The sequence below is a fragment of the Microcaecilia unicolor genome, chromosome 5 (assembly GCF_901765095.1).
Source record: "Microcaecilia unicolor chromosome 5, aMicUni1.1, whole genome shotgun sequence".
Lineage (NCBI taxonomy): Eukaryota > Metazoa > Chordata > Amphibia > Gymnophiona > Siphonopidae > Microcaecilia > Microcaecilia unicolor.
This window is the reverse complement of record NC_044035.1, coordinates 359,844,051-359,869,009: the sequence shown is the minus strand read 5'-3', so window position 1 is coordinate 359,869,009 and position 24,959 is coordinate 359,844,051. Positions and strand designations below refer to the sequence as shown.

The 24,959-nt window shown below is 46.4% G+C and overlaps 1 protein-coding gene across 2 annotated transcripts in view; it reads right to left on the bottom strand.

Annotated features, from left to right (window-relative positions):
- Positions 1-24,727, bottom strand: part of HAS3 (hyaluronan synthase 3) — a 30,070-nt gene extending 5,343 nt beyond the window's left edge. For both annotated transcript variants that reach the window (XR_003942265.1, XM_030204647.1), the window contains exons 1-3: positions 24,651-24,727; positions 12,630-13,250; positions 1,000-1,101 (exon numbers count right to left, since the gene is read on the bottom strand). Coding sequence is in view for 1 of the 2 variants with exons in the window: in XM_030204647.1 (XP_030060507.1) it covers positions 1,000-1,101; positions 12,630-13,250; positions 24,651-24,701 (774 nt within the window). In the remaining variant the exon portion in view is untranslated. The remainder of the gene's footprint in view (positions 1-999; positions 1,102-12,629; positions 13,251-24,650) is intronic.
- Positions 24,728-24,959: the final 232 nt, after the last annotated feature.

The window sequence follows — 24,959 nt, the reverse complement described above, 5'->3', positions numbered from 1 at the left end:
CCCAGGTGCTAACCAGAGTCACTCCATGTATCGGGCTATATCCTCAGTTAACCCCCAACTACAGCCATTCTCAGTACCTGGTACAACCTCAGTAAGTCCTTGTACTGGGTTGTAAACCAGTCGCTCCCAGTACCAGGCTGTAATGCCAGCTACCTACAATACCAGGCTCTAATTTCAGTTACTTCCTGTGCCAGGCTGTAAACTCAGCCATTTCTAATATCCTCAAACTCCAGCTGCTCCCAATGCCAGGATGTAAGTCTTGCTTTTAATACCAGGCTCTAATGTCAGTCACTCCCAGGATTGGGCTGCAATGGCCTCCACACATAATGCCAGGCTCCGACCCCTTCCACTGCCAGCACTGAGCAATGACTCCCTTCATCCCAGCACTGACCCCCTCCACTTCAAGCACTGAGCAATGACTCCATCCCAGCACTGACCCCCCCTCCACTGCCAGCACTGAACAATGACCTTTCATCCCAGCACTGACCCCCTCCATGTCCACTGACCCCCTCCCCCCCCCTCCACTGAGCAGTGACCCCCTCCACTTCCAGCACTGAGCAATGACTCCCTTCATCCCAGCAATGACCCCCCTCCACTGCCAGTACTGAGCAATGACTCCCTTCATCCCACCACTGACCCCCTCCACTCTTGGCACTGGTCTTTGACCCCACCACTTCTAGTGCCATGATCTGACCCCATCCACGCCCAGCACTGGGCTCTGCGCCCACCACTCCCAGCACCAGGGTTTACTCCTCTATTCCCAGTGCCAGGTTGTAACCCCCTCCATTCCCAGCTTTGGGCTGAAATGGCCTCCACACCCAAAAGCAGACTCTGACCCCCTCCACACCCAGAAGCAGACTCTTCCACTCTCAGCATTGGGCTCTGAGCCCACCACTCCTAGCACCAGGCTATCACTCTTAGCTCCAGGCTATAACTTTTAACCCTGCCCAACCGGTGCTGCGGTGCAATTTGCAATGTTTCAGGCTATTGGTTGGTTACCTGGACATCTCCCCCAACACCACCAACATGTGGATCCTCCTCCAGGATTCTCAGCATTTCTACAGTGCAGGCAGGGTCCAGGACAGTGTCTGAGTCGCACACCTACCAACCAAATGAACAGGATGGTCAGAGATTCCATTTTCAGTTGATTCAATTTATTTATTTAATGTACACAGAAACCCCATGCCACAGAAACACAATTAAAATCAAACTGCAGTTCTGGTAAAGGTCAGGTGATGGGAGCTCATTCCACCACGATGGGTCCCTGCACCTATGGGGTCCTTTTACTAAGATGCGCTGAAAAATGGCTTGCGCTGTTGGAGACGCGTGTATTGGACACTCACAGGTCCATTTTTCAGCACGCCTGTAAAAAAAAAGACCTTTTTGGCCAAAAAAGGACATGCAGCAAAATGAAAATTGGCGTGCATCCATTTTGGGCCTGAGAACTTACCGCCACCCATTCAATTAGCAAAAAGGTCTCGTGCGTTAACCGAGCAGTAATCGTCAGCACGTGTTCAATGCCGATTACCGCCCGGTTAGCACCGTGTGCTGGGAAATACAATATATTTTCTGGCGCACGTACTGGACGCGCATAAAAATGAAATGACCACCCGGGCCACGCGGTAGTTCTGAATTGGCACGTGTTGGGTGCATGTAGACGCCTACGCGGCTTAGTAAAAGGGCCACTAGATGACTTCTTCTGGTAGAGGTCTGGTGGTGGACGTTCATTTTACCATGATGGGTCCCTTTAGCTAAATGACTTGTTCTGGTAGAGGTTAGGGGGCTGGAACTCTTGCAGGCCTACAAAGATCTGAAGAGACTTGACGGAGAGAAAGATCTGAGTCGCCTGCAAGATACAAGGCTTAGCCCCTAAAAATATACCTAAAAATACCCAAACTAGCCTAAGTTTAGTTTCCAACTATAGACCATTAGCCTCAATGCACCAATTTATGGAGTATCTCCAGCTTCTTGCCATTTTGCATAGTTCACAGTCTGGTGTTAGGCCCTCTTACAGTACAGAAACTGCGCTTACCACCCTCTTAGTTAACTTTAGGAGAGAATTACATTTTGGCAACAAAATATTGATACTTCAATTTGATCTATCCACTATCCAGTGCCTTTGATACTGTTGATCATAATATTCTTTTAAATATTCTTGACTATTACGGAATCTGTGGAGATGTCCTGAAATGTTTATTTTTTATTTATGTTACATTTGTACCCCGCACTTTCCCACTCATGGCAGGCTCAATGCAGCAAGCAATGGAGGGTTAAGTGACTTTTTCTGGCTTCTTAAGATCTAGGTCGTATCAAGTCAAACAATCAGGTGTACTTTCTTCCACTTGGTCTCCTGGCTGTGGGGTCCTTCAGGGTTCCCCTCTTTCTCCCATCTTGTTTAATATTATGATGACCTCTTGGTCATCTTTTAGAAAAACATGGTCTTTTGACATCATATATCAGAGGTGTAGCCAGACCTCGTGGTGGGAAGGGACCAGAGCCCAAGTTGGGGGGCACATTTTAGTCTGCCCTACCCACTGCTGTAGCAAAGTACCTTGGCTGGCGGAGGTTCCTAACTCCCGACAGCTGAAGCCTTCTCTAGCGCTGGTCTGCGGCACCACCGCATTGTCTGCCCTGCACTCTCTTCCTCCTCACGTCTTGTACACTCCTTTAAGTGAAACTGAGCATGCTCAATTTCACTAAAAGGAGCGTGCAGGACATGAAGGGGAAGAGAGCAGGGCAGGCAACTCGGTGGTGCCGGAGACCAGCGCTGGACAAGGCTTCAGCTGGCGGGGATTGGGGACCCCCACCAGCAAAACCAAGGGTCCGGAGGAAATTTGGGGGCAGCCCATGTCCCCACGAAGCTACACCACTGACATATATGCCGATGATGTCACCATTTATATCCCATTCTCTGAGGAATTACTTGACCTAACTCACTTGCTTAGTCTAAATATAAAACTTATGGAATCATGGGCTTCTAATTTCAAACTAAAATTTAATACATATAAAACTAAGTTTCTAATTATAACTAACCCTAACCATCCTGTGAATCTTAGTAACTTTACTATTAAGAACAAAACCTAGGAGAGGAAGTGACGTCACAGCTGCGAGATGGCTGCTTGATCGCGGAGCTCCGCCGGTGCCTATGAATAAAAATTGGTTACACCAGGGTAAATGCTCAATTCTTCCCCAACTTAATCATTAAAGAATCCTGAAAGCATGGCGGCACGGAAAAAGCTTGAAACTTTTCAATATAAGGCCAACAAGCAGATAATAGGACCGAGTGCGGAGCGGAGGGCGGTGACACGCAGCGCTAAAATGGCGGCCGAAAACTCGGATACAGATCCAGACCCCGAGGAGCACTCTGAAAGCAATGCCGAACTCACCAGGAAGGATGTCGCCCGCTGGTTTAAAGACAGTGGTTGCGGAACTTCATGGAGAGGTGAGAGAAATAGGAAACAGAGTGGCTGAAACAGAGGAGAAGGTGGAAGCCATTATGGAGGGATATACAAGGCATAGAAAAAGGGAGAAACAGCTATGAATGGATATGGAGTTAAAGGTCGAAGACCTAGAAAATAGATCAAGGAGATGCAACTTGCAATTTAAAGGTGTCCCAGAGGAAGATCAGTACAAAGATAGTGCCAAAGTAGTACAGGAACTCTGCGAGTTTATCCAGAATTCAGGAGAAAAATCCCATGGAGAGCAAGGAACTGGCCATATTGTTCTGGACAGAGCTCATAGAAGCCTGGGCCCTCAGAGAGGGGCAGTGCCCAGGGACATTATGACCTGTTTTCATGATTTCACCGTAAAGGAGACAGTCTGGAAAAAGGCCAGGACCATGGGCAATATCAATTGGAAAAATTGCAAGATCAAGGTCTTCCAGGACCTGGCCCAGATGACTCTACAGGCAAAAAGATTTCAGGGAGGTAACGGCCTATCTACAAAAGGTGGGCTTGAGATACTGATGGGTTACCCATTTGGATTACAATTGTCAGTAGGAACCCAACGCGGAAGATTCATACCATAACAGGAGTCTGGAAAGTCCTCTTAGAGCTCGAATGTACAGATCTACCTGCAGAGGGGGTAGCATCCCAAAGCCAGGACCCAGGTTCCCCAACTTACAAAAGGGTTGGGAAAAGGTACGAGGGGGAAGGAAGTGTACCCCTCCTCCGACTGAACCCAGCCCTGAGTTGGAGACAATGCCTAACCTGGAGAGCTGCTGTGTACTTTTAAGGGAGAGATGGTAAATGATGGAAAAGTCTGTGAAATGTGTGGGGAGTGAAAGAATGAAGGTTGAAAAGAAAGGTGGGGTGAACCGGTATATGGTGATAGGGGGCAGTATTTGCAGGCTGGGCCCGTCGAGGATTGGTTAGATTTCGGGACCTACAAGAGTGCCATAACTTACCTACATCAGACTTCTTTGCTTATTTATTAATTAAACACTTCATTAATAAGCAGGGCTGGTTAAAAACTAACCCAGATGAGACTGAGCATCTGGAAGATTTATGGGTCTCTGTAGGCAAGATGGGGAAGGCTATATCCCTTTTGTATCATTATGTAAGGGGAGAGGGTTTTGTTAAACTATCATATATGAGTGCATGGGAACATGACCTGGAATGTGAGTTAAGCACGGCTGAGTGGAAAGTCATATGCCTGGAGGTGAAAAAAGCATCTATATGTGTTCTGATTAAAGAAAATGCATACAAGGTATTAAGTAGATGGGTGAAAATAATGTACCCGGACGCCAGTGATCAGTGCTGGCGATGTGGAAAGGCAGTTGGCATATTTTTGCTTGTCTGGTGGACATGTCCACCCCTGCAAACCTTTTGGTCGGAAGTGGTGTGTAATCTCACAATAGTCCTAGACTCTCCCTGTGATCCCAAGTGGTGTCTTCTAGGATGGGGGAACAGAAGAGGTCTAAAATGGCAGAAGCGTATCAAACGTCTCTGTCTGGCGGCGGCAGAGACAATTATTGCCTTTCACTGGAAGTCGAGGATTGGACCCACTAAATAGCAGTGGTTAACAAAAGTCAAACTGGTGGCCGAGTTGGAGAAACTGACAGACCGTAGATTAGGGCGCTTTGACCAGGAAGCGACAGAATGGGTACATCTGGAGCAAATTTTAAATGCAGGGTGAATGATGTAATTGTTAGGGCAACTATAATGGTGAGGGGTGTAATTGGGGAGGGGAGTGGGGAACATATTAGGGAGGATGAGGGTGTTGATCTTAAGGATGTTGGGGGGATGGGGGAGTAATTAGTGAGCATCTGTATTAGATACGGAGTGAGATATCTGTTTTAAATTGTTTGTATTGGAACATTACTTTAATGGTTAAGAGTTGTTAAACTATTTAACGCTCTCAATAAAATTTAAAGTACAAAAAAAAAAAAACCTATTCCCTTGAGTCATCAATGAAAATCTTGGGGGTCACAATAGACCATTTCCTCATCCTTGAAAACTAAGTCTCTAAATTGACCTCGAGTGTCTTTCACTCACTTTGGAAGCTAAACAGACTGAGGCCATTTTTCTCTAAATCTGTCTTTCGTACTTTGGTTCAATCCCTTGTCCGTCCTCCCCAAATTTGACTATTGCAATTAATGTATCCTGGACTTAAAAGTGGTCTTCTCAAAAAATTACAAGAATACTGTTGCTCATCAATGTAGATCTCCTTACTTTGCCAAAGCCACTCCTCTTTTATATGAGCTACATTGGTTGCCAATAAGAAACAGACTATCTTTCAAATCATGTGTTTTCATTCACCAAATTCTGTTGGGTCAAGCCCCATCATAGATGAATAATCGTACTGAATTACCCCCTCGTAATGCTGTTTCGTCATCTAGAGAATATCTTGTCTTACATTTCCCTGTCTGTAAGAATATGATATATAAAAGAATTCACTCTGCTAATTTCTCCTATCAAGGCACCAAGATTTGGAATTCTCTTCCTAAATCAGTCAAGTTTACAGATGATTAGCTAACTTTCAGAAGTCTTCTAAAAACACATTTCTTCAGTCTGGCCTTTCTGAATACAAAGAACTCATTTTACCCACCCCCTTTTCTTAATCTCGTTTCCCATCTAGTCCTTCCTAATTATGCTCTCACCTATCCACCCTTAATGATTTGTTTGTCCTTGAGATAGTCTAAATACTGGTTACTTTCTGTACATTATTATGTTGTATTCACTTTATTGTTTGTTTGTAAGCCACATTGAACTTGAGTCTATTTTGGGCTAATGTGGAGTATAAATGTCAGTCATAAATAAATAAATAAATAAATAAATGCCATTGCTTCGACAATGGGGACACATGATCCCAACTTCTGCCCCCTTTTACAAGCCTTTCAATTGTGTTCTGAACAAGCTCAGGAACAACCCTTCCACTAGGTGGACTAGACATCCATTTATGATAAATTGACTAGTTAAAAAAAAAAAAACTTAGAGAAGCATCGCAGAAGGAAAGGATAGTGAACTTCCTGGAATCCAGTGGGATACAAGGTCCGAGGCATCATGGTTTTTAGCAAAGGTAAATCGTGCCAAACGAATTTTGATTGAATTCTTTGACCAGAAAATTGGATCGAGGATGTGTGCGAGATGTGGTTTTCAGCAAAGCTTTTGACACTGTTCCTCAGGAGGAATCTTGACAGGCTGAAGTTAGGACCCAAAGTGGTGAACTGGATTAGAAACTGACAGACAGATGCCAGAGGGTGGTGGTTAATGGAATTCACCCGGAGGAAGGAAAGGTGAGTAGTGGAGTGCCTCAAGGATCGGTGCTGGGGCCAATTCTGTTCACTATATTTGTGAGTGACATTGTTAAAGGTTTAGAAGGTAAGGTCTGCCTTTTTGTGGATGATACCATGATTTGTAACAGAATGGACACCCTGGACAGAGTGGAAAACATTAAAAAGGATCTGCAGAAGCTAGAGGAATGGTCTAATGTTTGGCAATTAAAATTCAATGCAAAGAAGTGCAGAGTGATGCACTTATGGAGTAGAAATCCAAGGAAGCTGTATGTGTTAGGTGTTCAGAACCCTTATTTTATCATCCTCACTTTAATATTCCCTTATCTCTTGTTTGCCCTGTTTGTCTGTCCTAATTAGATTGTAAGCTCTGTCGAGCAGGGACTGTCTCTTCATGTTCAAGTGTACAGCGCTGCGTACGTCTAGTAGGGCTTTAGAAATGATAAGTAGTAGTTAGGTAGTGAGAGTCTGATATGCACAGACAGGGAGAGGGATCTTGGAGTGATAGTATCTGAGAATCTGAAGGCGACGAAACAGTGTGACAAGGCAGTGGCCGTAGCTAGAAGGATGCTAGGCTGTATATAGAGAGGTGTAACCAACAGAAGAAATGAGGTGTTGATGTCTCTGTAGAAGTCACTGAGGACCCACCTGGAGTATTATGTTCAGTTCTGGAGGTCATATCTTGCTAAAGAGAAGACTTGAAGCAGTCCAGAGGAAGGCGATAAGAATGATATGGGGCTTGTGCCAAAAGATATATGAGAAGAGTCTGGAAGATCTGAATATGTATACCCTAGAGGAGAGGAGGAACAGGGGAGATATGATACAGATATACGTTTAAATACTTTAAACATCTGTATCATACCTGAAAGGTCTTAATATAAAAACAAATATTTTCCAGAGAAGGGAAAGTGGTAAAACTAGAGGACATGAATTGAGGTTGTGGGGTGGTAGACAGGAGTAATGTCAGAAACTTCTTTTTCAAGGAGAGGGTGGTGGATGCCTGGAATGACCTCCCAAGGGAGGTGGTGGAGAAAAAAACTGTGTTGGAATTCAAAAAGGCGTGGGATGAACACAGAGGATCTCTAATTAGAAAATAAATGATATAAATAACCAAAAAAAGGGTTGCATATGTGTTTGCACGTCAAGTGGTGCTTAGATGGCGACTCTGGCTGCATCAATTAAGACTGGTGCTGTACGGTCTGAGTCCCCCATATGGCGATTTTGGTTTTCGGTGGGCTGGTGAGAATGGTTTGGAACATGAGGACAATGCCATGCAGACTTTTATGGTCTTTATTCTGCAAATGACAAGACAAATTTGGATAGGCTGGAGTGGGCTTTGATGGCAACTCCAGTAGTTAGAACATAAGGACAGAGCCGGGTGGACTTCTACGGTCTGTGTCCAAGAAACACCAAAGAAAGACAATGATCAAGTATATAATATCACGTTCATTGTTGATTTAAATCTTGAATTAATAATGAATGTGACTGTTGGGTAGACTGGATGGACTGTTCAGGTTTTTTTCTGCCGTCACTTACTACATTATTATGTTACTACTAGTAAAAGAGGCCCGTTTCTGGACCAAATGAAACAGGCGCTAGCAAGGTTTTCCTCCCCAACACCCCCCCCTTCTCCCTCCCTCCCTACGTACCTACCGACCCCTTGGTTGTTCAGACGCCATTGCTCCACGCACCGTACGCCATTGCTCCGCCCTTGGTGTGTGACACCATTGCTCTGCCCTCGACGTCATCACGTTTGACGCGAGGGCGGGGCCCGGCAATTTCGGTGGCTTCACCACCACGAACCCTTCAAACCTGTGTTGAAGGAAGTGACGTCAGTGGCTTGGCTTCACTGATGTCAGTGTCTTCAGAATGTTAAGGGTGAGTTTTTTTATATAGGATGTTTAATACCTAACATTCTATTTGCTTTCGTAGCTGCTGCTACACACTGAGCAGAGGGTTTCAACATATCATCAACAATGACACCTAGATCCCCTTCCTGGTCGGTGACTCCTAATATGGAACCTTGAATCACGTAGCTGTAGTTCAGGTTCCTCTTTCCCACATGCATCACTTTGCACTTGCTCACAATAAACGTCATCTGCCGTTTGGATGCCCAGTCTCGTAAGGTCCTCTTGCAATTTTTCATGAGATTTAACAACTTTGAATAACTTCATGTTGTCAGCAAATTTAATTACCTCACTAGTTATTCCCCTCTGTAGATCATTTATAAATATGCTAAATAGTAGAGGTCCCAGCACAGACCCTCTAGGGAACTCCACTGTCTACCCTTCTCCATTGAGAATACCCACCATTTAATCCTATTCTCTGTTTTCTATCTTTCAGCCAGTTTTTAATCCACAATAGGACACTACCTCCTATCCCATGACTCTCCAATTTCCTCAGGAGAGTTTCATGAGGTGATTTGTCAAATGCTTTTTGAAAATCCAGATACCCAATATTGACCGGTTACTATGGTACCTGGGGCAATAGAGGGTCAATGGCCTCTTTTACTAAACCGTGCTAGCGACTCCAGGTGGGGCTTCCTCTCATTTGCTGCGCAGGAATCGCTAGCATGGTTTAATAAAACAGGCCCTAAGTGACTTGCTCAGAGGAACTGCTTAGCTTGGTAGTGGGCTTTTGGGTCTCCCCCCAAATTTCTGCACCAGCTCTGGCAGTTGTATATTCCAAAAAATGACATATTCTAATCACTGAATAGAAAAGAAATGCATTTTCTACTTTTGTTGTCTGGTCATTTTCTTTTTCCTTTGGGGCTTGCTACGTGCTAAAAGGCAGTGCCGCAAGACACGCTCAGGGATCAGCGCATGCTACCCATCAGCTAAAGCACAGGTTTTATTTTGTAGTGTGGAGGTGTGTTTGGGGGCGGAGAGTGGGCATGCTCTGCGCTAATCGGGTAGCATGTGTTAAATTGCCGTGCGCTGCCTGATTAGCTCGGGTTTAGCACGTGAGCCTTTACTGCCTTGGAAATAGGTGGCCAGTAACAGCTCATGCGCTAATTGGGAAATTAGTCCGTGGCCATCAATGGGGAAATAGAACCTGCAGCCGTTTTATGGCCGTGATAAAAGTTACCTCAGCTCGTGGGAAAGCCACACGCTAAAAATAACACAGGCCACTTTTTATTGCGGCTTACGGAAAGGTCCCCTTTTTAAAAAAATGTTATTAGTAATTTCAAAAATGAATCAAGCAAAAGAAAACATGTATAGAAAAGTATGACTATTATTATTATTTTTTATTTATTTGTATCCCACATTTTCCCACCTATTTGCAGGCTCAATGTGGCTTACATGGTACCGGAATCGGCTTTCGCCAATACCGGTGTGAACAAATACAAGGTGATCTTGTGGTAGAATAAGTTTCATGTGTGATATACATTTTGGGGATCATTAGAGAGGAAGAGTTAAGTATGTCCGTTACGTGCTTTGGTTTCGTTGTGTTGCAGGTATTCAGGCTTTTATGTTGGGTCGGTGGGGTTATGCCTTTTTGAACAGGGTTGTTTTTAGTGATTTCCGGAAGTTAGGTGGTCATATGTTGTTTTATGGCTTTTGGCAGTGTATTCTGTAGTTGTGCACTTAAATCGGAGAAGCTGGGTGCATACGTTGATTTGTATTTGAGTCCTTTACAGTATGGGTAATGGAGATTTAGGTATGTTTGTGCTGATCTTGTTGTGTTTCTGGTTGGCAGGTCTATAGAGGTCTGTCATGTATCCTGGGGCTTTGCCGTAAATAATTTTGTGAACCAGGATGCAGATTTTGAAAGTGATACGTTCTTTGATTGGAAGCCAGTGCAGTTTTTCTCGGAGGGGTTTGGCGCTTTCAAAACGCGTTTTTCCAAATATAAGCCTGGCTGCTGTGTTTTGAGCGGTCTGAAGTTTCTTTATGATTTGTTCTTTGCATCCCGCATAAATTGCATTGCATTTAACATTATTTCAGTATTAAATAAAAAAAATAAAAAAAAGGAAAAATCATATGGAAATCATACTCAAGTCCACATTTTAGGATCCAAGATTACAATCATTGCAAATTCTAATTTAAAGGAAAAATAATAATAAAGGTATATGGACCTAACATGTTACAGAATTCCCTTTCATCAAAAAAGAAAAAAGAGCCGGGGTTTGCATTGCCCCCCAGTGATCCGTTTAGTTGACAAAAAAGCTGTAAGATGGAAAAGTTCATTAAAAAACATATTTACTGGTATCTGATTACACATTTACAGGGATATCATAAAAAGAAAATAGCCCCCAGCTGAAGAACACCTGGCTTCATTCATAGCAATTGCTGACGGCTGTACTGGGAGTCTCTGGAAACATCCGGAAAGATTTGAATTTTCAATCTGAAAGGTCCCTTTTAAGTTTATTTTTAATATTTCTAATTATACAATCACATCTTACAATGTAACTGAGGAAAACAGAAAAAAATACAGCAGGAAAATTCTAATATCAAACGTCCACAATAAGACCAAGATATAGAAATTTTAGAACAGAAGAGATACAGAATTTCAGAGATGGACCTCAGCCAGCCCTACAGTGTTCCCAAATTAACTATGAGAGTCAAATCTGTATTTTCAGCTCTTCCTTAGAAACCACAAATTCCACTAATTGCTTACGATCGCTAAAGACATAGGAATTATCCTGACAACTAAGGCAACACACAGAAGGAAATGGAAGCAAGAACTTGAGCCAGAGGGGGTGGAGAGACAAGACTCTTGGCGCCTCTTCTGGGAACTCCTCGACAAATCAGACTAAATTCTAATCTTTGATCTCAAGAGTTCACAATCCATTTAACGAAAATACAGTTTTAGAAAAGTGTCGCTATCCAGTTCTAATGCAAACGTCACTAGGAGAATTGGTCGCTGAGTAATAAACTCCAGAGGTGATGAGTCCAAAAAACCTATTAAATTTATTTCCTGAAGAACTTCACTCTTTTTACCACCTGCCAGTACTAAGTAATTTGCTGTCAGCACTTCAGGGGAGAGCTTAAGCTGTGTCGGGTCTCCTTGTATGTGTCACAGACGCTGGTTGAAATAAAGTTTCCTTGGTTTTTCATCGTGGTCTATTACCTCACTGTTTTGTGTCGCAAGAACATGATGCTATCACAGTGGTTCCCAAGCCTGGTCCTGGAGGCACCCCGGCCATTCAGGTTTTCAGGATACTCAATTAATATTAATGAGAGAGATTTGCATGCACTGCCTCAATCTCATGCAAATCTCTCTCATGAATATTGATTATGGGTATCCTGAAAACCTGACCGGCTAAGGTGCCTCCAGGACCAGGTTTGGGAACCACTGGACCATCAGACGGTAGAGAAGAATTGTCCAGGACACAACAGTTCCAACACCTCTTCTGGAATTCCTGCCTGTCTCTTATCCAGTCCGGGCTACTGAATGAATGCCTGGAAAACCTTTTCCACTCTAGGGCCCAAAGCAAGAATATTTTTGAATTGTGGAAATGTCAGCTCCATCTTATCCCCTAAAAGATTCCCCTTCACTGACAGTCCAGGCAAAGATTAACAAAGACAGACAGACAAGATGCTTTCTGGTACTTTTGTGGTACCTGAGTTACTGCCTCACATTCTGGTGTGCGTGTATATATGATTTTACAGTGCCCAGCTCGCTCTATTGCTCCTGAAAAAAAACTGGATTATTTACAGAGTGTGATAGCCAAGCTGAGCCTTCGAGAGCTCACAGGGCATCTGTGTGGTTCAGAAATCTCATGCATTACTGCTGGTTCTTTAAAAAGCCCACGAGTCCAAAAGGAGCTTCAGCTGAGTACTGCTAAATGACCCAGCATCTCTGTACACACTGAGGTACCCAGCTTAATGCCTTTTGCTATCCTGTGTGGAAAATTACCTAAGGGCACCCTCTTTTCTTTTCTTGCACTTACCTGGACATAGTCCACAGAGTCGCCCAGAGCCCTGAAGGCCGTGTACATCACCTCCCGCTTGCCACCCCATTTCTGCATGATGCAAGCAAAGTCATAGCTTCTCACCGCCTCTTGCACCCTCTTCATGCCATCCTGCAGGCTCTGCTCCGTTTCATCTGCCCCCTTCGCATGGTAGTTGTTGTTCCACACATAAGACCCTGTCTTTTCGGAGCCCATGATCTCGTTGAAAATGTTCAGCATGTACATGTCATCCTGAGTGTTGCCGTCCACCACCATCACCACCTTGAGGTTAGGGTAGGAGATCCGCTTCACTGAGTGTAAACACTTCTTCAGGTACTCGGGGTCCTCCTGGTAAGCTGCAATGCAGAGTGCCACCGAGGACTGTAGCTTCATCTGACGCCCCTCCAGCCGCATGTGACGGTGCTCCAGGAAGGCAAAAAGGCTCTGGACGAAGAGATGGAGGCCCAGGATAGCTCCATACAGCCCAAAAGACAGGTAGTGCTTCTCAGTGTGAATGAACTGATATCCGGTCACGTAGGCCGCTAGGATACCCCCCAACACCAGTATGGCAAAGAGGCTGGTGCAAAACACACGGAGGGCAGTCTTCAGTTTCACTAGCATCTAAGGGAAGAAAGCAAAGTGGTTATTAATGAACATTTGCATTTTCCACATAATGTTCAAGGCAGTGGCGTAGCCACTTTGGGCTCAGGCCCACCCAGTAGCAGCACACCTATGATGTGGCTGGCAGGGTTCCCCAAGCCCCACCAGCCAAAAACTCCCAACAACTGTCCCTCCTGTATACTTTTTAAATAGCAGATCTTCACCTGCAGCGAGCAGAGACTGATACATACTGCTCGCACTGGCCCCACAGCTTTTCCTCTGATGTATTCCATCCTATGCGGAAACAGGAAGTTGCATCAGAGGGAGGGAAAGCTGTGGGGCCAACACGAGCAGTGTGTATTCACAGCCAGCTTTTTGTGAAAATCTGCGATTTAAAAAGTATGCAGGGGAGGGGGTATGTTTGAGAACCATATGGTATGCAGGTGAGAGAGGGAGAGACCAAATCACTTGTGGGACAAGGTGGAGTTCTTCTGCCCACCCAAAATTGGGTGTCTGGCTACACCCCTGGTTCAAGGGGGCAGATGGATGAGGTATGGGAGGGAAGGTATGGCTGGGGGGGGGGGGGGGGGGTTGTGATTTGCTGTTTCTGTACCCCACACTGTATAACATTCGTTGAAAGATAGTGGGTTGTAAGACTTTGACTTAAATTAAATTATAGCATTTTTAGAATTCAGGTAAAGTGACTTTCTTCCTACTACTACTACTTGACATTTCTAAAGCGCTCCTAGGGTTACGCAGCGCTGTACAATTTAACATAGAAGGACAGTCCCTGCTCAAAGGAGCTTACAATCTAAAGGACAAATGTAAATTCCTCAAACAGTTTGCAATTTAAGGGATACCCAAGGCAGCAGGGGATACAAGTATTTCTGAAGGAGCGATGGTGGGATTTGAGCTCTCATTTCCCTGGTTCTCACCACAAGGCCCCTCCTCTTTTCCATGGCATTCTTAAAGTGAGCAGTGAGGCACAATGGAAGGACACCCACAAAACTGACAAAAAAAAGCAATGAAGGTTCTGAGAGAAGGACACCTTACTGCTACCAACACTAAGTGTCTGACAGGCCCTAGAAAAATAAAAACAGTTTGGGAAATCTAGCCAGGTTTCCAGCAATAAATAAATAGGGAACCGCTGAGGTAGACAGCCATAAATCTTATCACAATCGTTTGATTGAGTCAAGACCTGACTAGAAGTGAAGAGGGGACGGCAGTGGGTGGAGCTTATTTATGCTGTATAGAATCCTGGCTACATGAAGGGAAGTGAAGAGGGGAAGGCAGTGGGTGGAGCTTATTTATGCTGTACAGAATCCTGGCTACATGAAGGGAAGTGAAGAGGGGAAGGCAGTGGGTGGAGCTTATTTATGCTGTATAGAATCCTGGCTACATGAAGGGAAGTGAAGAGGGGAAGGCAGTGGGTGGAGCTTATTTATGCAATACAGAATCCTGGCTACATGAAGGGAAGTGAAGAGGGGAAGGCAGTGGGTGGAGCTTATTTATGCAATACAGAATCCTGGCTACATGAAGGGAAGTGAAGAGGGGAAGGCAGTGGGTGGAGCTTATTTATGCTGTACAGAATCCTGGCTACATGAAGGGAAGTGAAGAGGGGAAGGCAGTGGGTGGAGCTTATGTATGCTGGCTACATGCTGGTGGTGGCTGTCCCATCGGTGTAGTTTACTTCCTTATTTTTGAGGGCAAAGGATAAGGAAGTTATGGCTGCAATGGGAGGAATGGGATTAATGTGACATTACTATGCCATATTTTGTATTGTTATTTGAATATTTTTACTGCTGTAATTGTCTATTGCTCATGTTTGATCTATTCTTTTTGTACACCGCCTTGAGTGAATTCCTCCAAAAAGGCGGTAAATAAATCTTAATAAATAAAAATGAAATAAATTAGCACCTAAACCATATTTAAGGGGAGGGGCACACTGCTCACTCATGATCATTCCAAATTATGTCTATGGGTGGTCCGTATCGGGTATGACCTGTAACACTGACCAAAGAAATCAAGCAGGAAGAGAAGGCCATAGCTTTAAACCTATGGAGCAGGACAATATTAACGTTCCTAATTCTGGACCCATCAAACAATGGAATGGTTACAGACCCACAACTCTGGGCCAGCATCAGCCCCAGAGCCCAGTGCTGGACGTGAAATCATGTTTCAGGGCCTGGCAGTGGTTGGGCTTCCAGCACAGATATTATCTCCAAGCCAGGGTGCGAAGCAAAAGAGTTTGCATTCTTTCAGGGATTCTCTTTGGCTGCAGAGAGCAAGTCTCAGAGGAGGCTTCTCACCAGCCCTTGGGCTAGTAGCCTGCTTGAGTCACAGGGGTGTGTGTCTGCATTAGGGGATAACTAGAATAAAATATAAGCCAGACAAACCAGCCTGAGTTCCCAGCGAGATTTCAGTGGGAACATTTTCTGCTTGGTAACTTTTCCTCCTGCTCCTTTAGGCTTCCAGCCCACTCAGAACCAGCTCCTACGAGCTCTAACACCGTGAACCTGTATTTCCTCTACACCTATAATGTCCCCTAGAATCCTGGGATGGCAGCCACCGACCACGATTCCCTCTGACTTTTCCCCTATTTCCAAAGCACCATTCAACAATGGCTGGGACTCTTCTCCTATCCCCAGAGCTGTGAAAGCTCTCGGCAGAGCATCTCCAGCATCAGCTGAAAGCCGGACTCTGGAATGGAACCTGGATTTTGCTGTGGGAGCCTTAGCAAACTCTTTCCACTGGATTCTGTAACGCATGATCCAGGATCCGTAAGCAAACTAATTAGCGAATGAGCCGTTAACAATCAATTACTGAAGTTAATTTGTACTAATCCGGCCCTACGTACGGATCTGCCTACGCTATTCCATAATTTATTTATTTGTTGCATTTATACCCGCTCTTTCCCGCTCGGTAGCAGGCTCAGTGCGGCTTACATAGTATGTTGCCACACATGCAACCCAAAAGAGGGTGTGGTCATAGGAGGGGCAGTGTAACAGAATACCAGGGTTATGTGCCCAACTTGCAAGCCAGGATTTACACCAGGTTTCAGCAAGTATAATTTTGGCCGCAAGAATATCTATACGGAGGGCTCAGCCTGAAGACCCCTCTATAGAACAGCGCTTAATGCATTTCTTCCTGGCACCTAATTCTGACTGCCTTTTATTGAATCTGGCCTTTTGTGTCCATGGAGGGGTCATCTCCATTGGGTTTAGCACCCCCCAATCATTTTGAAAAGTTGTCTCCTATGGTTTCAGAGACACTGGGCTGCCTCTTAGGATGCCCCTTCCTGGCGACAGATCTTTCTACCACTGTGGAGCACGCTTGCAAATCATGAACTACTACTGGAAGCCATCACGGGAAAAAGAAACCCAGAGCAGGGAAAAGGGCTGTCGCTCACGGAGGGAGGCAGCCTTGGTGATCTCAGGTAAGCGAAGCCATCACGGGAAAAAGAAACCCAGAGCAGGGAAAAAGGCTGTCGCTAACGGAGGGAGGCAGCCTTGGTGATCTCAGGTAAGCGAAGCCATCACGGGAAAAAGAAACCCAGAGCAGGGAAAAAGGCTGTCGCTCATGGAGGGAGGCAGCCTTGGTGATCTCAGGTAAGCGAAGCCATCACGGGAAAAAGAAACCCAGAGCAGGGAAAAAGGCTGTCGCTCACGGAGGGATGCAGCCTTAGTGATCTCAGGTAAGCGAAGCCGGGAAAAAGAAACCCAGAGCAGGGAAAAGGGCTGTCGCTCACGGAGGGAGGCAGCCTTGGTGATCTCAGGTAAACGAAGCCGGGAAAAAGAAACCCAGAGCAGGAAAAAGGGCTGTCGCTCACGGAGGGAGGCAGCCTTGGTGATCTCAGGTAAGCTAAGCCATCACAGGAAAAAGAATCCCAGAGCAGGGAAAAGGGCTGTCGCTCACGGAGGGAGGCAGCCTTGGTGATCTCAGGTAAGCGAAACCATCACAGGAAAAAGAATCCTAGAGCAGGGAAAAGGGCTGTCGCTCACGGAGGGAGGCAACCTTGGTGATCTCAGGTAAGCGAAGCCATCACGGGAAAAAGAAACCCAGAGCAGGGAAAAAGGCTGTCGCTCACGGAGGGAGGCAGCCTTGGTGATCTCAGGTAAGCGAAGCCGGGAAAAATAAACCCAGAGCAGGAAAAAGGGCTGTCGCTCACGGAGGGAGGCAGCCTTGGTGATCTCAGGTAAGCGAAGCCATCACGGGAAAAAGAAACCCAGAGCAGGGAAAAAGGCTGTCGCTCACGGAGGGAGGCAACCTTGGTGATCTCAGGTAAGCGAAGCCGAGAAAAATAAACCCAGAGCAGGAAAAAGGGCTGTCGCTCATGGAGGGAGGCAACCTTGGTGATCTCAGGTAAGCGAAGCCATCACGGGAAAAAGAAACCCAGAGCAGGGAAAAAGGCTGTCGCTCACGGAGGGAGGCAACCTTGGTGATCTCAGGTAAGCGAAGCCGGGAAAAAGAATCCCAGAACAGGAAAAAGGGCTGTCGCTCATGGAGGGAGGCAACCTTGGTGATCTCAGGTAAGCGAAGCCATCACGGGAAAAAGAAACCCAGAGCAGGGAAAAAGGCTGTCGCTCATGGAGGGAGGCAACCTTGGTGATCTCAGGTAAGCGAAGCCGAGAAAAATAAACCCAGAGCAGGAAAAAGGGCTGTCGCTCATGGAGGGAGGCAACCTTGGTGATCTCAGGTAAGCGAAGCCATCACGGGAAAAAGAAACCCAGAGCAGGGAAAAAGGCTGTCGCTCACGGAGGGAGGCAACCTTGGTGATCTCAGGTAAGCGAAGCCGGGAAAAAGAATCCCAGAACAGGAAAAAGGGCTGTCGCTCACGGAGGGAGGCAGCCTTGGTGATCTCAGGTAAGCGAAGCCGAGAAAAATAAACCCAGAGCAGGAAAAAGGGCTGTCGCTCATGGAGGGAGGCAACCTTGGTGATCTCAGGTAAGCGAAGCCATCACGGGAAAAAGAAACCCAGAGCAGGGAAAAAGGCTGTCGCTCACGGAGGGAGGCAACCTTGGTGATCTCAGGTAAGCGAAGCCGGGAAAAAGAATCCCAGAACAGGAAAAAGGGCTGTCGCTCATGGAGGGAGGCAACCTTGGTGATCTCAGGTAAGCGAAGCCATCACGGGAAAAAGAAACCCAGAGCAGGGAAAAAGGCTGTCGCTCATGGAGGGAGGCAACCTTGGTGATCTCAGGTAAGCGAAGCCGAGAAAAATAAACCCAGAGCAGGAAAAAGGGCTGTCGCTCATGGAGGGAGGCAACCTTGGTGATCTCAGGTAAGCGAAGCCATCACGGGAAAAAGAAACCCAGAGCAGGGAAAAAGGCTGTCGCTCACGGAGGGAGGCAACCTTGGTGATCTCAGGTAAGCGAAGCCGGGAAAAAGAATCCCAGAACAGGAAAAAGGGCTGTCGCTCACGGAGGGAGGCAGCCTTGGTGATCTCAGGTAAGCGAAGCCGAGAAAAATAAACCCAGAGCAGGAAAAAGGGCTGTCGCTCACGGAGGGAGGCAGCCTTGGTGATCTCAGGTAAGCGAAGCCGAGAAAAATAAACCCAGAGCAGGAAAAAGGGCTGTCGCTCACGGAGGGAGGCAGCCTTGGTGATCTCAGGTAAGCGAAGCCATCACGGGAAAAAGAACCCCATAGCAGGGAAAAGGGCTGTCGCTCACGGAGGGAGGCAACTTTGGTGATCTCAGGTAAGCGAAGCCATCACGGGAAAAAGAAACCCAGAGCAGGGAAAAAGTCTGTCGCTCACGGAGGGAGGCAGCCTTGGTGATCTCAGGTAAGCTAAGCCGGGAAAAAGAAACCCAGAGCAGGAAAAAGGGCTGTCGCTCACGGAGGGAGGCAACCTTGGTGATCTCAGGTAAGCGAAGCCATCACGGGAAAAAGAAACCCAGAGCAGGGAAAAAGGCTGTCACTCACAGAGGGAGGCAGCCTTGGTGATCTCAGGTAAGTGAAGCCATCACGGGAAAAAGAAACCCCGAGCAGGGAAAATGGCTGTCGCTCACGGAGGGAGGCAGCCTTGGTGATCTCAGGTAAGCTAAGCCATCACGGGAAAAAGAATCCCAGAGCAGGGAAAAGGGCTGTCGCTCACGGAGGGAGGCAGCCTTGGTGATCTCAGGTAAGCGAAGCCATCACAGCAAAAAGAATCCTAGAGCAGGGAAAAGGGCTGTCGCTCACGGAGGGAGGCAGCCTTGGTGATCTCAGGTAAGTGAAGCCATCACGGGAAAAAGAAACCCCGAGCAGGGAAAATGGCTGTCGCTCACGGAGGGAGGCAGCCTTGGTGATCTCAGGTAAGCGAAGCCATCATGGGAAAAAGAATCCCAGAAGAGGAAAAAGGGCTGTTGCTCAGGGAGGGAGGCAGCCTTGGTGATCTCAGGTAAGCTAAGCCATCACGGGAAAAAGAATCCCAGAGGAGGGAAAAGGGCTGTCGCTCACGGAGGGAGGCAGCCTTGGTGATCTCAGGTAAGCGAAGCCATCACGGGAAAAAGAATCCTAGAGCAGGGAAAAGGGCTGTCGCTCACGGAGGGAGGCAGCCTTGGTGATCTCAGGTAAGCGAAGCAGGGGTTCTCTGAGCACAGGAGCCTCCAGACACTGGGGTTTGCACGTGAGAGCAATGATGGCAGCAGTCTGCCTGTCTACAGTACACTGATTAAACCTGATGCTGAAAAGTTAAATAGAAGCACCCAAGGGTGGTCACAGCTGCTGCTCAGCTCAGTTCTTTTGGTTACAGGCAGCTGTAAACCTGAGGTCTAGGGACTAACTTCTTTGGGGTCTAGTTGCAGACTGGCTGATGTGCAACTTGGTGCTGAATTCACACAAACAAAAAAACCCCAAAAACCATAATTACCCCTGGATAAGGGATTTGGATCCTTGTCCTTGGAGTCTAGGAACAGAGTTCCGATATTCATTCGGCAGTGGATAATGAGATCCAGAATAACTACTAAGGCTGGGTCTTAAAAAGGTTTGGACAAATTTCTGGAGGGAAAGTCCATAGTTTGCTATTGAGGCAGATATGGGAAGCAACTGCTTGCCCTGGGATTTGTAGTATGGAATGTGGCTACTCTTTTGGATTCTTCATGGAATCTTGTTACTCTTTGGGATTCCAGAATGCTGCTATTTCTTTGAGGTTCTACACGGAATGTTGCTACTCTGAGAGATTCTGCATGGAATGTTGTCACTCTTAGGATTCCAGAATCTTGCTATTTGGGGTTCTACATGGAATGTGGCTACTCTTTTGGATTCTTCATGGAATCTTGTTACTCTTTGGGATTCCAGAACCCTGCTATTTCTTTGAGGTTCTACACGGAATGTTGCTACTCTGAGAGATTCTGCATGGAATGTTGTCACTTTTTAGGATTCCAGAATCCTGCTATTCTTTGGGGTTCTACATGGAATGTTGCCACAATTTGGGTCTCTGCCAAGTACTTGTGACCTGACTTGGCCACTGTTTGGAAAACAGGATACTGGGCTAGATGGACCATTGGTCTGGCCCAGTATGGCTACTCTTATGTTATCTTGCTTCACAAGTCTCTTTGGAACCAAGGTGTCCAAGTGATTAGAATTGTTTTCTTCATTTGAAATAGGTGAGGAAGCTGCGGTCTTGTGTTCTTGCACACTTGCTTATTACAACGGGCTGTACATGAGGCTGTCTAAGAAACTGCTGGATTATTCATTCATGGAGGTTCCAAGATGGCCTTTGACTCGTTTTGGATAAGATCTTTCATTTTTTAGTTTTGCGTGGGAAGGGCCCCTGCGATTTGAGGTTTAGATGATTTGGTGCTGCCCTGGGAGACTGCTTCAACCAAGCCAGAGAGAGATCTGGTGAAAAGGAAGGTCTGCAGATGGGGCTTTTCCAACCTTGGTTCTGACTCTTTGGAAAGGCATCATGCATGCTAGTGAATTTGAGCATGGAATCGGACTCAAATCCAGATCCTCCTGGGATGAACCCGGCGCTCAAGAGTGTGCAGGGTGTTGGGCTTTTTTGGGGAGATGAGCTGAGGATTTTGCCTGGGAGAGTGAGACGGAAAGGAAGTTGGTGGTTCTATTTTGGAGAGAAGTGTTAGCTGTGGTATCTCAATTGCACTTTTGATGGGTTTTCTTATTTTGAGGTTCTAAACTGCTTTAATAACTTGCAGTTATAAGGGCGGTATATTAAAAACATTATATATAAACAAATAAAACATCAAAGGTTATCTATTCTATGTTACATGTGTTTATATTTTGCTCACACCTTTTTCAGTAGTAGCTCAAAGTGAGTTACATTCAGCTACTCTGGATATTTCTCTGTCCCAGGAGGGCTCACAATCTAAGTTTGTACCTGAGGCAATGGAGGGTTAAGTGACTTGCCCAAGATCACAAGGAGCAGCAGTGGGATTTGAACCGGCCACCTCTGGATTGCAAGACCGGTGCTCTAACCACTAGGCCACTCCATATGTATAAGGCTGTTATATGTATGGATATTATGTTTATATGGATACTGTGTATGTGATGTTAAATCTATATGGCTATTATATATATTTATAGATGTTACATATGTTACATGTATTCAGATAATATGGATGTTACATATATTTATTTAGATATTACATGTGTGTGGTTGTGATATGTATTTATTAAAATAATAGGCATCCTTTTAAAAATATTATGCGTGTGGACATTGCATTTGTATAGATATTACATGTATTTATGTGGAGGAGAAAGTGCCTGCATGTAAACTGCTGTATATGAAATCCATGGCCCTTTATTACATGTGCTTGCATGGAGATAGGCTAAGGAAAGGGGCTTTCCAACTCCTTCTACCCAGCTATGGCAGATATGATCTCGTTATTATAAGGATCACAACCAACAGGTCCAAATGATATAATTTAGAGAATGGTTTTGAAAAGGAAACATGGTGCTATCTGGTATAATCAAAATTCTCAGACACATTCCTACCTTTGACAAATCCAACCTGTTCCGGGCCAAACAGGCTAATCTATTAGCTAAAATTTTAGACAGAATTTTGCTGTCCACATTTATAAGAGAGATTGGTCTGTAAGGACTCTGCCCAGTCTCTAGGCTTTCCAGGTTTAGGCAGCAGGGTGAACTGACCAACATGGTATTATGTAAGGGAAGACCACCTTCCTCCACTGCAGTCATATAATAAGACAATAGAAGGCTCACTGGGGGCCCCTGCAATATCTTATCAAATCCCCCCTTAAAGCCATCAGCCCTGGAGCAGAATGAAGTTTCAAAGTTTTAGTTGCTTGTTGAATTTCTTTCGCCTCTAGTGTCACCAAGTAGCCAGAGTAGGGGAGCTGGATAGCCAATCTCTCCTCTGACCAGGTAGCCAGAGTAAGGGACCTGGATAGCCAATCTCTCCTCTGACCAGGTAGCCAGAGTAAGGGACCTGGATAGCCAATCTCTCCTCTGACCAGGTAGCCAGAGTAAGGGACCTGGATAGCCAATCTCTCCTCTGACCAGGTAGCCAGAGTAAGGGACCTGGATAGCCTATCTCTCCTCTAGTCTCACCAAGTAGCCAGAGTAAGGGACCTGGATAGCCTATCTCTCCTCTAGTCTCACCAGCTCTCCTCTACTCTCACCAGGTAGCCAGAGTAAGGGACCTGGATAGCCTATCTCTCCTCTAGTCTCACCAAGTAGCCAGAGTAAGGGACCTGGATAGCCTATCTCTCCTCTAGTCTCACCAGCTCTCCTCTACTCTCACCAGGTAGCCAGAGTAAGGGACCTGGATAGCCTATCTCTCCTCTAGTCTCACCAAGTAGCCAGAGTAAGGGACCTGGATAGCCTATCTCTCCTCTAGTCTCACCAGCTCTCCTCTACTCTCACCAGGTAGCCAGAGTAAGGGACCTGGATAGCCTATCTCTCCTCTAGTCTCACCAAGTAGCCAGAGTAAGGGACCTGGATAGCCTATCTCTCCTCTAGTCTCACCAGCTCTCCTCTACTCTCACCAGGTAGCCAGAGTATGGGACCTGGATAGCCAATCTCTCCTCTACTCTCACCAGCTCTCCTCTACTCTCACCAGGTAGCCAGAGTAAGGGACCTGGATAGCCAATTTCTCCTCTACTCTCACCAGGTAGCCAGAGTAAGGGAGCTGGATAGCCAAAGAATAGTTAAGCTCTGGTAACAGCTATCTGGGTTTAAAAAAGATTTGGACAAGTTCCTGGAGGAAAAGTCCATGGTCTGTTATTGAGATGGACATGGGGAAGCCACTGTTGCCCTGGGATTGGTAGCACAGAATGTTGCTACTAATTGGGTGACCTGGCATGGCTACTGTTGGAAGCTGGATACTGGACCACATGGACCATTGGTCTGACCCAGGATGGCTATTCTTATGTTGATAAGGAAGACCAAGTGCTTTCCCCGTCTTTATCCAATCAACATCTATCTACCTATGTTATGTTATGCTATTTATTTATTCGGCATTTGGAAGTTTGATCAGTGTTTATCAACTCTTCCCCCACCTTCCTACATGTCCTTAGGGCCAAATTCTGTAACTACACTGACCTCTCCCCCCCCCCCCCCCCCCCCCCCGAGAGCTGCAACCTCCCTCGCCGTAGCCCTCCTCTCCCACACGCAGCCACACTAGCATCAGTTGCTGGGTTTGGAGTGGATCAGGTTCGGTTCGGAACAGATTTAGTGATCGGGTCTGAAGTGGGTTCAATGACACGGTTCGGAATAAATCCAGTGATCTGGTGTGAAGCACAGTTTAAACATTTGCTAACCAGAGAGCTTGGGGTGCTGTGGGGGGGAGGGGGGGGGGTTAATAGTCTGGTAGACATTAGGCTTGATCAGGCCAGTCTGTTTCAGCAGTAAGTAGCCACATGCCCCTGAGTGGGCAGCAAGCACATGGGAGCTGTAAAGAGCCATGTGGTGGTTCAATTTTCAGAGATCATCACCATAACATAAAGACAACATAAGCGTCTATAATATAAACCAAAACCTAGCTAACAACTGGGGATCCTGCAAGCCTGACTTTTCCCATCGGAACAAAAGCAGCTTAAGAAATGATGAGCAGAAACCCTTCACCCGAGCCCGGTCCCGGCCATGCGATTCTCGGTGCTGCTGGGCCAGGTTCACAGTGCTAATTAAACCCCGCTCTCGACTGCACGGCAGGTTTCCGCTGCCGAGGAAAGAAGAAGAGAAAGGGGGGAAGCGACTGGCACCAGGTACCTGCATTGGCAGGAAAGGTGAATTAACCGAATGGGCTAATTCCATCATAAATGAACCAGAAATGGGGGCGGGGTGGGACTTTTTTTTTAAAGCTAAAAACACCCCCTCCCCCAAATTTCCACAAAAGAAATCAAAAAACCTCCCCCGTCCCCTTTGCTTCTTGCTCGGTTCCTTTTCCCATCTGAGCAGAGCAGAGAAGGCGCTGCCCAGGGGTACCCACTGCCCCCCCCCCCCTGTCCCAGGTGTACTCACTGTGCCACTGCACCCGGGGTCCGGCTCCCAGTCCTCTCCGACCACCCACATGCCCACTCACTCAGGCTTCCTTCCCCATCTCGGTCTCCTGCTAACAAGGAGCCAGGTACTTTTCAATGGCTGGGATGGACCCACACCTTTCCTCCTCCTCCTGTGGGGCTGGGCTGCAGGAGGAGAAGAGGCGGGGAGACCCCACCCTCACCCTCCTGGGCAGGGGGAGCACCAGCAGCACCCACACCCAGCCTGGTAGGGCAGGGCAAGAAGAGGGACAAGCCAGGAAGAACCAGAAATAAGCTGGCTGACTCTGTA